Below are 13,201 nucleotides of genomic sequence, written 5' to 3'. Positions count from 1 at the left end.
CTAGGTCAGTGGTAAGCACTTGCCAGCATGCCTAAGGCCCCATATTTGATCCTCAGCATTGTCAACAACAACAGAGGAAACAAAACCAAAGCAATAAGACAATTAAGATCATCCATAAGTTGCTTTTTGGAAATCAACTGCTTTTAATGAATGTCAAATTAATACTGACCAGGAAATTGGATTGGAATCCTAAGAACCAAATTCTGACTCTATTCCTGTTGAGGGTATATTTTGGAGCAATAGTATTTATTAACCTCTTTCTGAGTCATAACATTTTCTTTAATGTAAAGATTGTAGATAGCTTGGCCTTGCATATTTTTCTCCTGCACTTAATTTTTGTGATTTTGTTTTCTGATATGTTTAATGAAAAAAAAAAAACTATAACACAAAGGTTTGTACAGTTGAGCTTAGTGTCTATGGTTTGACCTTAACAAAGCAGAATCAAAATTTTAGGCTGCACATGAGCTGTTCGTAATTTTCTCTGCAACCATAGACACTAGCTATCTTCCAGAGCATGCCTTATTCTGGTTACAAAGTTGAGTGGGAAGGAGTCAACAATGGAATTTGAAAAAGTTGGTCACCATTACTGAAAATGCAGCATTCAGAGTTCCTGCTGTACTATTTATTATGAATCATTTATTTATGTGGTGACTTGTTTGTCTAGTGTAGGAACTCTAAAAGTATATATTATTATCTAAGGATTAATTGAATTTTCTTTGTCTTTAAAGGGAATAACCCAATGAACATTCCAGCAGGAGGAATAACAACAGATCAGCAGCCACCAAATTTGATTTCAGAACCAGCTCTTCCAACTTCCTTAGGGGCCGCCAAGTAAGACTAGGTTTTCAGTCAGCTCCTATCTGAGGGTTAGGCACACATGAAAGTGGGCAGGGACCACACACAACTTGGGTCTTTCTCTGTGTGTGGCAGAGAAAATCATTTGATAGTGGTGGGGGTGAATGCTGTTTTGTTTTGGGGCTTTTTCCTCTCTCTCTTTTTTTTTTTTAACTGTTTGATTCCATTTATATGACATTCTTTTTTTCCCCATTTTTATTAGAATATATTCATTGTATGGGGGGGATTCATTGTGACAATTCCAAATAACCTTACATTATACATTGGTTAGAATACCCCCACCATCTCCTCCTGAAGCCCCCTCTCTACCCTGCCTAAAGCAATTACAAGATATTTCATCATTCTTTTTCATATATTATATGAAGTTCATCAATCATATTCCCTCATCTTCATCTTGTCCATTCACTGTCCCCACTCCAAGTACAGCCTCCCAGACACACACACACAGAGTACCTGTTTTACAGTTCTGTTGTTTTTCTCTTTTTGTATTTTTAAACAGAACAGAATAGATTAAACATAGTTTGAGTTTGCTGTGTATACATTACTTGCTTCTCCCAGCATACTTTCTAAGTCCTATGTGGTTGAAGAAGAGCCTTATTTGTGTGCATTTGAGTCCCTTGAGCAGCTGGATCAAGTGTCCTTGTTCCCCCTCTAGCCCACTGATGAATGACGGTTCAAACTCTGGTAACATCGGGAGCCTCAGCACGGTACCAACAGCTGCACCTCCTTCCAGCACTGGTGTTCGGAAAGGCTGGCACGAACATGTCACTCAGGACCTGCGGAGCCATCTGGTCCATAAGCTGTATGTACTTGTTTCCCACCTCCACTTCAGATTTTGTGACTGAGGGCATTGCTGCAACTTCACAGTTTCACGGATTTCTATTTTGTTCCTCATTTTCCCATTGGTCCCAGGTAATAGTACCCTAGAAACTGTAGACGTTCAGTGCTTGTTTGAGAAAGCCATCCCCACTGCCAGCAGATCCCCGGGCAGGCTGGGTTCCTTAGCCCCTGGTCCCCAGTGAGTGAAGGCATCAGAAAGGAGAGAGGCATGACCCGTAGCCCACCCTCTGTGCTTCTGAGATCTGGGATTAGCTCATAAGCTTTGTTTTATTTTGTGACTCAAGGCTGTAATTGTAGAGACCCTTGAGAATCTGGGCAGTTTGGGATTTGTGAGTACAGATGGCATGACCATATATATAGCTAACATACAGAAAGTTCTTTTCAATTTTTTTTAATTTGTTATTAGCATTTTATAGTTGTTCAGGGGGATATGTTGTGACATTTACACATGTAATTACAATATATCTTAATTAGATTCACTTTCTTCATCGTTCTCTCTCATGCTCCCTCCCCTCTTAATAGAGCACTTTCAACCAATTTTTATACACAAATACAAAATACATCCACCATATTTGCCCTTCTTCACCATTCCTTATGCTTCCCCTCTCCCATTGGTTCTCACCCCCTAGACAAGGACCTGTTTTACCTTCCTGTACTTTTTTTCTTTTTTCTTTTTTCTTTTTTTTTTTATTGTGCTGGAGGGTACATTGTGGCATTTACATTTTTGTTGGTACATGATGGTTCTGCAGAGGACTTCATTGTGACATTTCCATATGTACATGTTTTATACCTTGGATTAGTTCATCTCCATTATTCTCCCTCCTACCCCACCCCCCTTCTTAAGGTGGGTTCAGCAGATTTCACTGTTTCACGTTCATGCTTGCATAAAAAGCACACCAACCATATTCACCCTCCTTTCCTCTCTTCTTTTACCCTCTCCTTCCCTCTAGTGCCCTCCCTTTAACATGACTTGCTTTACACTCCTGTTCTTCATTGTTTAGGTGTCTGTCTTTTTTTTTTTTCCGAGCAGGATTTTGCCTTGGTATTTTAATTGTTAATATATTGTGTTTAAAGCAGTCTAACCCCTTCCACTACTCCTCTTCATCCTTTTCTCCCTACCCAATATTGTTTAACAGTTTTCAGTGTGTTTCATTGTGACTTGTTCCTACACAGATGTGGTATATTTCATTATTATTCTCTATAGTTCTTTTGTTCTTTTCCTCCTCCTCTAGTTTCCTCTAGCAGTTCCACTTTTGGAAACATGTTGTGTGTATATCTATATATATGATAATTCAAGCTAGCTATCTTAAGTAAGGTGCTGTTAATCAACTAAATTCCCTTTGAGATTTTTTCCTTATTTTGATCCTTTTTAAATGAATAGTGGCCCACTGATCCTGGTTTTGGAGTTCTCATGTTACCACCTTGAAAGTAGGCTGATAGAGTGTGTTCTCTTTTCAGCGTCCAAGCCATCTTCCCAACTCCCGACCCTGCAGCTTTGAAGGATCGCCGTATGGAGAACCTAGTTGCCTATGCTAAGAAAGTAGAGGGAGATATGTATGAGTCTGCCAACAGCAGGGTAGGTCAGCAACTAACAGTTGACTCTGTACAGCACCTGCAGTGGTCTCGGAGAACTGCCTCTGTTCAGTATTATCCAGAAGTGGGGGGACCTGTGTGGCCTGGGGGACTCCTCATGTTGAGGACCCTGACCAGGGAAATGTCCCGATAAGACAGATTCCTGCACAGCTTTCTTGTTAACTGCTAGTATCACTCTACTGGAGTGTAGGGGTACGCAAAATCACATTGTGTCTTTGGGACATAGTTTTCATAGTGGTGTATTTTATAATGCTTGTATTATATTACTGCCAGTGCTAGTGAAAGCTCTCAGTTGTGCAATGAGGTGTAATAGCATTTAGCTATTCCTACTTGATAAATCCAATAAAGTCCCTAGTCAGATAAAGTTGCAGTTAAAGGATGTACTGGCATCACTAGAAATTAAGCAAAAATTTGGTCCTTCAGTTTATCACATATTGAATACTTACATTTGCCAGTGTACTTTAAAAAATTGAGTTTGGATAACAATTAGTGGTAGAGTGCCTGCTTAACATGTGCAAACCCTGAATTTGATTCCCAGAACCAAAACTCAAGTTTTTAGAGTTCTTAGTTTGTTAGGACATACAAAACAGATCACTTGTTTTTATAGTTTTAATTGCTTAATATTGAATGTTATTGTTTTTTAGGATGAATACTATCATTTATTAGCAGAGAAAATCTATAAAATACAAAAAGAACTAGAAGAAAAACGGAGGTCACGTTTACATAAGCAAGGCATTTTGGGTAACCAGCCTGCTTTACCAGCCCCAGGAGCTCAGACCCCTGTGATCCCACCGACTCAGTCCGTGAGACCTCCAAGTAAGGACTACATTCCCTTCTACCAGCCCTAGCCTGTTTGCTGCATTTTTTTTCTTCATTGTTTGAAGTGCATTCCTAAGAATGTAGAATTATGTTTTCCAAATATCTATACTTTGAAGCTATTTATGTGGCATAGGGACATTGACTTTCTCACATGGAAAGTCTCCTTAAATGGTGTCTTGGCATCAAAACACAAGTACTTTTGGACTTACCATGTTTCCCTTCATGTTTGAAGTTCTCTACAGGAAACTTCTTGTTCTTAAATCAAGGGTTATTGTAAGTAACCAGTGTTTTGTTGTTGTTGTTGTTTTTGTCATTGTAGATGGACCCCTGCCCCTGCCAGTGAATCGCATGCAGGTCTCTCAAGGTATTTAACTATTTGTTGTGAATCATATTTTAATTTAACTTTGAACAGCCACAACATCTCTTCCTTTTCTCTGTGTATATCTTTGTGGCATTTTTGTTTTGTTTTGTTTGCTCTTTCCATTGGTCTTTGCTGATGAGAATTCAGTCTTACCAGTAGTATGAATCTTTTGGGTTTGGAAATTTAGAAATTGCAGAAGAGTTCTCCAAAGAGATCAGAAGCAGGATTGAAAACTTTTTTAATGAACAGGAGGACCATTACCAGGGAGTCCACAAAAACAGCATTCTAGATGGGGGCAGAGGCATTTCTGAATGCACAGCAGGCAAGTGCATGAGCTAGACCTGGAGTGGTGGGTACAGGGCGGGGTTGCTGAGGAGGAGGTGCAGTGCCACTCCAGATCAGAGGGTTGAGGTCAGACTGGTGGGTATTGGCTTCAAGAGGGTGTGTGCAGAGACCCACATCAGGTTCGGGTGGTGGCAGCTGTCTAAATAACCTTTAAACACTCACCCTCAATTTGAGATTCTATGGTCATTTTTGGGAGTTCAAGGCCAGGGGGAAAGCCTTTGAACCCTGACACATTGAGACTTTGAGCAGTTAAGGATATTTCTCCAGATTGTGAAATGAGGTAGTAACATTATCCAGATTGTAAAGAAAGACACAACAGTTTGACAGGGAAGGGTGGGTTGTTGAAAGTTGTATCAGTGTTACCGAATACTGAAATAGACATAAAATAAACTTGTCAGGGACTTGTTTGGATGGACTGGATTTGAGGGGTGAAAGAAACCAAGAAATCAAAGAAATTGAGCCTTAGGAAAGTGGTGAAATGCATGTTGGGGATGGTGTGGACTTTGGGCTGGATAGGAAGAGGTTGTTGGTTTGGGGTCTGACATGAGAATTAGTTAGCTGTAGATTATTGGAAGAGATAGTTTTGGCTGGTGGAGTAGCTCACACGGTAAGAGTGCCTGCCTAGAAGAGACAGTTTACCAGCCTTTCTGCTAGTCCTTGTGAATGTGGATCTCATTGGGTGATTTTTCTTAGTATCTGCACAAAATTCTCAAGGAAGGGAAACTTATAGAGCCTATAAGCCTGGAAAGTCCTCTTGGATCTTGTTGACTCCTGGTCATTTGAGGGTGACATTTCTAGATAGTCATTGAAGGTAGTGTGAGGGCTGCAGATGTTTCTTTAAGAACCTTTCATGGCTACCACATTGTTAAGGTAATGCCTTCCAGGGCTCCTTCAAAGATTCTGTTAGATGGCAGTGCTGGTCAGAAGACTAACTTGAACTGGCCCACAGTTTCCCGAGTTTTGTGGAACGTTAGTAAGAACTAGCCACTGCGGTCTGGAGACACTTTCCAGCTAGTGAAGTCTCCGTCAGTGGTGTAGTGTTTCTGAGGACTACCAGAGGCTGAGGGTGAGAACTGCTGGCTCTTAGGCACTTCCTAAATGCTGAAAAGTGCTTGCAAATTTGAAACAGTGTTTTGAGTCTTGGCACAGATGCTAAGAAGCTGAGAAGCTTAGAAGCCTGGAATTATGGTAGCCAGCTGCTCCAGGGGTCATTAAGTGCCGGTGCACCAAGTCTTTGGAGACATCTTGTAGATGAAGGAACCTCATTCCTTCACAACATCTCCTTGCCTGCTTTGTAGCTTTGACACTTTGTACCTATCAACTATGGGTCCTTCTGACTTTCTGCTTTCATGACTTCATCCTGCCATAGCTCTCTCAACCCTCCCACCTTCTCCCCTGCTACACAGTTGCCATTTTCCCTGGATATGGAAAAGTCTATTACTTAACTGTCCTCTCTAATTAATTGGGTGGGTTCCTCTCAGTTGTCTATAACACATGTGTGTTCCATCTTACTTAACATTTACTTGATGAATTGTGATTGTTTTCTTTAGATACTTTTCTTAATGAACCATTGTGGCTGTGTTTATAGGGATGAATTCATTTAACCCAATGTCCTTGGGGAATGTCCAGCTGCCACAAGCACCCATGGGACCACGCGCAGCCTCTCCCATGAACCATTCTGTCCAAATGAACAGCATGGCCTCTGTTCCCGGGGTAAGTGTTTCTCCTCTTAGACCTTGTGTCATCAAGAACCTTCTCTGAACAGGGAATTTCCTGTGTCATCTGAGAATTCCACAGTACTTTTTCCTTTGAGTGTGGGCTGTGCTTTTTTTATTTCCTTCATCTCTCTTTTTAAGAAATCTTTATTATTGCTGTAATAAAGAATTATTTGGTTGTTACTTATTTTTATTGAAATAACAAATCCGTAGGAATTTGTGCCTATGAGGAGAGCAGCATTCTGAGGGTGGAGCCAGCAGCTGACCTCAGAGGCCAGGCAGAGATTGTTCGTGTCTGAGGCTGCTTTCTAAACACTTCATAGAACTAATAAAAGGCGTGCTTGAACTGTAATTTGTAGCATGCTACTGATTGCTATTCAGAGGACAATGCAAAGTTAGCTCATTTGAGAGATTGCTTGAGAAGGTATGGAAAAGTGCTAGGAGCTGAGGAGTTCTCCAGGGTCAAAGCTTGGCTGGGTTGTAAGGCCTTGCATCTCCTGTTGCACTGTTCATCTTGGAGACACTGGCCTGTTGTGTCTGCACTGCAGCTTTCCTGATGCTTGTTGTCTCATAGATGGCCATTTCTCCTTCCCGGATGCCTCAGCCTCCGAACATGATGGGCACACATGCCAACAACATGATGGCCCAGACACCCACTCAGAACCAGTTTCTGCCGCAGAGCCAGTTCCCATCATCCAGTGGGGCCATGAATGTGAACAGTGTGGGCATGGGGCAGCCAGCGGCCCAGACAGGAGTGTCACAGGTATGTTCACCATGCAAACCAGGACCACCAGCCTTTCTGTAGCCCCAGGTTCCTGTGACCAGAGCCTATCATATTTCATGCAAATTAAAATTCTAGAATATACATTTCATTTTCATGTATCAGTATTTCTTCATTTTTTCCCACTTTGTTCTATAATTTTTTAATTTGTTTCGAATTCCTCTTATCCTCGCTAGTGGAACTTCACACAAAAAGTAAGAACAGATTATGATTTTTTGACTTTTTTTTATGCTCTATGCTTTGGTATTTGGGTATTCCTGTTTTCTTAGGATTTTTTGTTTGTATTGCATCATCATCGTTACTGTTATTGTTATTACTATTTTGGCAGTACTGAGGTTTGAACTTGGCCTTGCTTAATAGGCAAGTGGTTTATCACTTGAGCCATGCCTCCAGCCCTTTTTGCTTCAGTTATTGTTTGGATAGGGTCTCTTGATTTTTGCCTGGGATGGCCTTGAACTCTGCTTCTCCTGATTACACCTCCCATATAGCTGGGATTGCAAGGGTGGACCGTCACGTCTTGCTTGTTCTCTGAGATGGACCTGGCTAACTTTTTGCAGGGGTGACGGGGGAATAGGCTGGCCTCAAACTACAGTACTCATCTCTGTCTCTCAAGTAGCTGGGATTACAGGTGCAGACCACCATGTCCAGCCTAATTTGTGTGTTTTGAAGTCAAAGTTTAACATGTGATCATGAGAGACACTGGAACTTTAAAAAGAAATTCATTCCCCGCTATTGATTAGGGTTGTGTGTTCTGCTGCCTGTCTCTCGCTGTTTGGGGCATCAAGCTACAGAATTATTGGTGTAGTTCTCTTCTTGCTGATACACTTTTAATCATTCAATTTAAAGCTAAAGATAACTATTTTCCACTTTATTTTATTGCTCTCACCTCCCCCCCCCCCCCCTTTTTTTGGACTGTACTGGGGTTTGAACTCAGGGCTTCACACTTGCAAAGCCGGTGCTTTACTGTTTGGGCCACACCTCCAGTCCGTTTTGCTCTGGTTACTTTGGAGATGGGGATCTCATGAACTGTTTGACTGAGCTGGCCTCAAACCTCCCAAGTAGCTGGGATTGCAGGCATTAGCCACCAGTGCCCCAGCTTTATCCCTCTGTTTTTAATTGTGTGCTGCATCAGATTTCATACAAGATGTCCATATATTTAAAAGAGGCCCCCAAAAGATGAAATGCATGTCTTTTTAATGTAACAGGTATTTATTATCGGAAGTAGGTGGAAGAGAACATAACAGTGAGGTGCAATCAGGGCATAAATCAGAAGCTAACATTTGTCATCAGTAATCTGGTTGTGCAGGCTTTGTCCTAAGGCTGATTTCACTCCTGTTTTCAAGATGACTGCCATTTACGGTTGATACTCTGTTTGATTCCATGTGAGGTTTAACATAAGAATAGGGAGAAACCTGTTTTCAAAGCCAGAAATTCAGATCCTTTCCCTTAATTCTGTTAGGCCAGTTTGGAGCTAGGGATGGGGGCCATCTTACTGCAAGTCTTGGGTAGAACATCAAAGCAGCGAGAGTGTGTGGCAGAAGAGAACTGTTGGCAGACAGGGAGCAATGCATATAAAGTAATGCAGAATGGGTCATTGAGTATATATTCGATTTAATCACTAAATTTTGATTAATTTTTAATTTTCCATAACATCTCATTTCCTAGAACAGAAATCATCACGATTTTTTTTCTTCTTTCCTTACTCTTTCCCTCCCTCCCTCCCTGTAGCTCAGGCTACTCTCAAACTCATAATCCTCCTCCCTCAGCCTCCTGAGGGCTGGGATTAGAGGCATGTACCACCATGCCCAGCAGCAAACCTTTTCTGTAAAAGGCGAAAGGAAATATTTTCATTTTATGGGCTGTAGTCTTGGTTTTAATTATTCAGCTTTACTGTTAACAGTGTGGAAGCAGCCACAGACAATACACAAATGAACAGGTGTGGCTGTGTTTCAGTACAGTATTATAGGAAGAAGCAACCAGTTTGAACAGTGGTTCAGATTCATGTTTTGAAAAGTACACAAATTTATTTATTTATTTTTTTTAGTGGTACCAGAGTTTGAACTCAGGGCTTTGTGCTTTGTAGGCAGGCTCTCTACCACTTGAGCCATGCCCTCAGCCCCTACAAATAATTTTGAAGTGTCTCCCTGTTGGGAACTACTGTGCTAGCATGTTTCAGTGTCTTAGTAACTCACTTAAAAACAAAAGCGAGAACTACCTTTCTCCATGGTCTAAGCTATGAGTGAGTAGATGTTATGGAGCCTGAAACCAGTGAGCTGAGTTGAGTTAGTAAATGTTTAAGTCTGAAGTAATCAAAGCATGAGAAACATTTGTAGTGTTAACTTTATGGGAAAATGCACTTTATTTTAAGTGGATAGCTTGTGGGTTTTTTTTTTTTTTTTTGACTTTACAAATGAAATATCCCCATGAAACTAGCAGACCTCATTAAGAAACCCTGACTAGATTTTCATAAATTTAATTCTTCAAATCTCTTGTATTTTCAACTAGAAGAGATGATTTTAACATACTCCATCAATTTCTTTTAGGGCCAGGTGCCTGGTGCTGCTCTTCCTAACCCTCTGAACATGCTGGGGCCCCAGTCTAGCCAGCTGCCTTGCCCACCGGTGACACAGTCACCATTGCACCCGACGCCACCTCCTGCTTCCACGGCTGCTGGCATGCCCTCTCTCCAGCATCCAACACCGCCTGGAATGACGCCTCCCCAGCCAGCAGCTCCCACTCAGCCATCCACTCCTGTGTCGTCTTCTGGGCAGACTCCCACCCCAACTCCCGGCTCAGTGCCCAGTGCTACCCAAACCCAGAGTACCCCTACAGTCCAGGCAGCAGCGCAGGCTCAGGTGACCCCACAGCCACAAACCCCAGTACAGCCCCCATCTGTAGCTACTCCTCAGTCATCGCAGCAGCAGCCGACACCTGTGCATGCCCAGCCTCCTGGTACACCGGTGAGCCTCTCTCAATTTGTGGTCTTCAGATTGAAACTCTTAGAAGTTATCTTTCCCATCAGAATGATGTGTCATGAAGCTGCTGCAGCATCTTGGCACAACACCAAAAATTATTTGTACCCTGATGAAACCGCAGTGAGCTGTGCTATGTTTCTAGCATTGCCCCAAAGCTGTATAGCAGAACATGATTTACTGTCATCCCCCTAGTTAGAGGTGTTTGCAGAAGTCAGTAATTATTGACATATCCATGTCATGTGTTGAATTTTTAAACTATATATATCCAACTATTGTGTTTCCCATTGTCTGTCTGAGATTAATGTCTTTTTATTTAAATAGGTTTTTTTTTTTTTTTTTTTTTTTTGGCTGATGTTTTGTAGGTTTGTTACACATGCTATGCTCCTAACTGTTTATCTTGGCCGATTATCCTTCTTTAAGAATACAGAAGGCTTTTCTTTTTCATAATGAAATAGCAAATCCAGGTTTGTACCTTCTGTGGGTCAGAACTGCCTATTCATTTTTGGAGATGGTGGTGGCAGGATCACAGCTGTGTGTTGTGTTGTCCCAGGCCTCCTTGTGTCTAGACAGCCCCTTCCAGGCTGGTCTGCCTTTGTTCCCCAGAACCTCTGACTGCACATTTCTCAGCCACATCCCTCTCCCAAGTTTTTGCTGAAATCTTAGTATCATTTTCTTTTAAGTCTTAGACCTCTCCCCTCCCAGAATAAACTTTATTCTAAGGTACTGAGTACATTTGTTTATCAAGTAGCAAAATTAATTCCAACAAAAATCCCAAAGATAACATTATTTCTATTTCTCTGTAAGGGCATGCTTATTTACTCTTTCTTTCTTAACTTGCTTGCTTGCTTTCTTTATTTATTTTTGTGTTACTGGGGTTTGAACTCAGGGCCTACACCTTCAGCCACTCCGCCAGCCCTTTTTTGTGGTGGATATTTTCAGTGTAGGGTCTCAGAACTATTTGCCTGGGGCTGACTTCAAATGGAGATCCTTCTCATCTGCCTACTGAGTAGCTAGGATTACAGGTGTGAGCCACCGGTGCCAGGCCTCTTTTGGTTTCTTTACAGCTTATAATTCAGCCTTTCACCAAAAGCTGAACCTTATTGAAAGGAATTAATGGTGAAATAGTTTAAGAAGAACACTTGGAGAAAATAACTCTGTCATAATTTAGAAAGTTCTATTCTTCTATCTGTGCATTCATGGCAAGAAAAATGAATCATGTTTCTGACTGATGGTAACTCCCTCTAGAACTCCCCTGGTAGTTCTGTCCTTCAGTGCCCTCAGTAGGTGCTTATTAGGTTAGTACTCTCAAGAAGTGGGGAACAGATGAGCAACAGAGTTGAAGTCTATGTATGTTACCTGCTTGACAGAGGTGTATGATTTTGGTTTCTTCATAGCTTTCTCAGGCAGCAGCCAGCATTGATAACAGAGTCCCCACCCCTTCCTCCGTGGCCAGTGCAGAAACCAATTCCCAGCAGCCAGGACCTGATGTACCCATAGTGGAAATGAAAGCAGAAGTCCAGACTGAGGACACTGAGCCTGAGCCTGGGGAAACCAAGGGGGAACCTCGGTCTGAGGTGGGTAAAGTGGTAAATATATGGCTGTGTGTGGAAACTTTATCCATGTGTCCTTGGAACTGTCCATGGATGTCTCTGGATTTTGTTTTAATACTCTGTTTGAATGTGGATTCAGAAAGTGAATTGGCTATTCACTTTTACTGCCTGAATTATCCATTGACCTCTTCATTCATTTAGTTTTGCAGAAAGGGTAGTGTGGATTCATTTGCTAGTTAACCTGTGGCAGAAGCTGAAGATTGGCAGGAGTGGGCTGGATCCAGCCTGTAAATATGTTTTGGTTGGCCAGTGTAATAGTTTAAAAATCAGGAAATTGCAAATTTTGACTTTTCTCTAAAACTGAGAAACTCTGTGCTTACATTCCTGTGCTGCAACAATCTGAGTATGAACCCCAACTGCAGCCTTTAGATAGGGCACAGGCTTTCCAATTAGCCAAAGTCTCCACTGTCTCACACCACACCTTCTGTCTCCAAGGGCTTTTGATCCCCGCGCTAATTTTCAAAAATATTCTTATTCCAGCCTGGAAGTATGTACATGTGAATGATATACTGAACATGTAAAATACTTTCACACTTTAAATTAGAACTGTAATAGCACTGGTGCTGTATCAGAGTGACTCAGTAGACACCAAATACTAAAGTCTTTCCTCTGGGAGAGAAGAGAAATGATAAACGCACCTCTGACGAGGGGCAGGCTTACAAAACCATGTAGATTTAGGAGCCTTCCAGAAAGGCTGAGTTAGGTTAGAGGTGGAGAGTTCTGATAGTCATCTGTCATCTGCGGTTCTGCTTTTCTCAAGATGATGGAGGAGGATTTACAAGGACCTTCCCAAGTTAAAGAAGAAACAGACACAGCAGAGCAGAAATCAGAACCAATGGAAGTGGATGAAAAGAAACCCGAAGTAAAAGTGGAAGCTAAAGAGGAAGAGGAGAGTAGTGCTAATGGTACAACCTCTCAGTCGACATCACCTTCACAGCCGCGCAAAAAAAGTAGGTGCTATGTTCTGTAACTTAGGACTACTGGGTCTCCACACCAAGCATTGGAAGCCAAAGGAGGAAAGTAACTCCGCATCTCAGATTTATCTTTCTTACCTGCCATTCCCTCAATTTTTACCCCTTAGAAATGGTGACAGCAGGCTGCACCTGGGAGAACAGCCCACTGTGCAGAGCTGTCTTCTGAGATGGGATGTCACAGGCTGTGGGGCCAGAGTTGAAAATGCCTCTGAGTAGGCTAAGGAGTGTGGACTCTACTTGGCAAGGTGTAAAGAACCAGGCGCTGGAGCCTTACATCTGTAATCCTAGCCAAAGAAAAAGTCTAAGGCAGGCTTAGAACTTCTGCAATGACAG

General features: G+C 42.0%; 1 protein-coding gene across 2 annotated transcripts in view; it reads left to right on the top strand.

The window, feature by feature from the left end:
• The window catches only part of Crebbp (CREB binding protein), a 127,294-nt gene that overhangs the window by 83,674 nt on the left and 30,419 nt on the right, over window positions 1-13,201 (top strand). For both annotated transcript variants that reach the window (XM_074059246.1, XM_020156526.2), the window contains 10 exons: window positions 729-831; window positions 1,511-1,657; window positions 3,154-3,271; window positions 3,933-4,104; window positions 4,427-4,471; window positions 6,402-6,526; window positions 7,103-7,291; window positions 9,853-10,269; window positions 11,679-11,858; window positions 12,655-12,844. In XM_074059246.1, coding sequence (XP_073915347.1) covers window positions 729-831; window positions 1,511-1,657; window positions 3,154-3,271; window positions 3,933-4,104; window positions 4,427-4,471; window positions 6,402-6,526; window positions 7,103-7,291; window positions 9,853-10,269; window positions 11,679-11,858; window positions 12,655-12,844 — 1,686 coding nt within the window. The remainder of the gene's footprint in view (window positions 1-728; window positions 832-1,510; window positions 1,658-3,153; window positions 3,272-3,932; window positions 4,105-4,426; window positions 4,472-6,401; window positions 6,527-7,102; window positions 7,292-9,852; window positions 10,270-11,678; window positions 11,859-12,654; window positions 12,845-13,201) is intronic.

Source organism: Castor canadensis, chromosome 17 (assembly GCF_047511655.1).
Source record: "Castor canadensis chromosome 17, mCasCan1.hap1v2, whole genome shotgun sequence".
NCBI lineage: Eukaryota > Metazoa > Chordata > Mammalia > Rodentia > Castoridae > Castor > Castor canadensis.
This window is presented reverse-complemented; position numbering and strand designations above follow the sequence as displayed.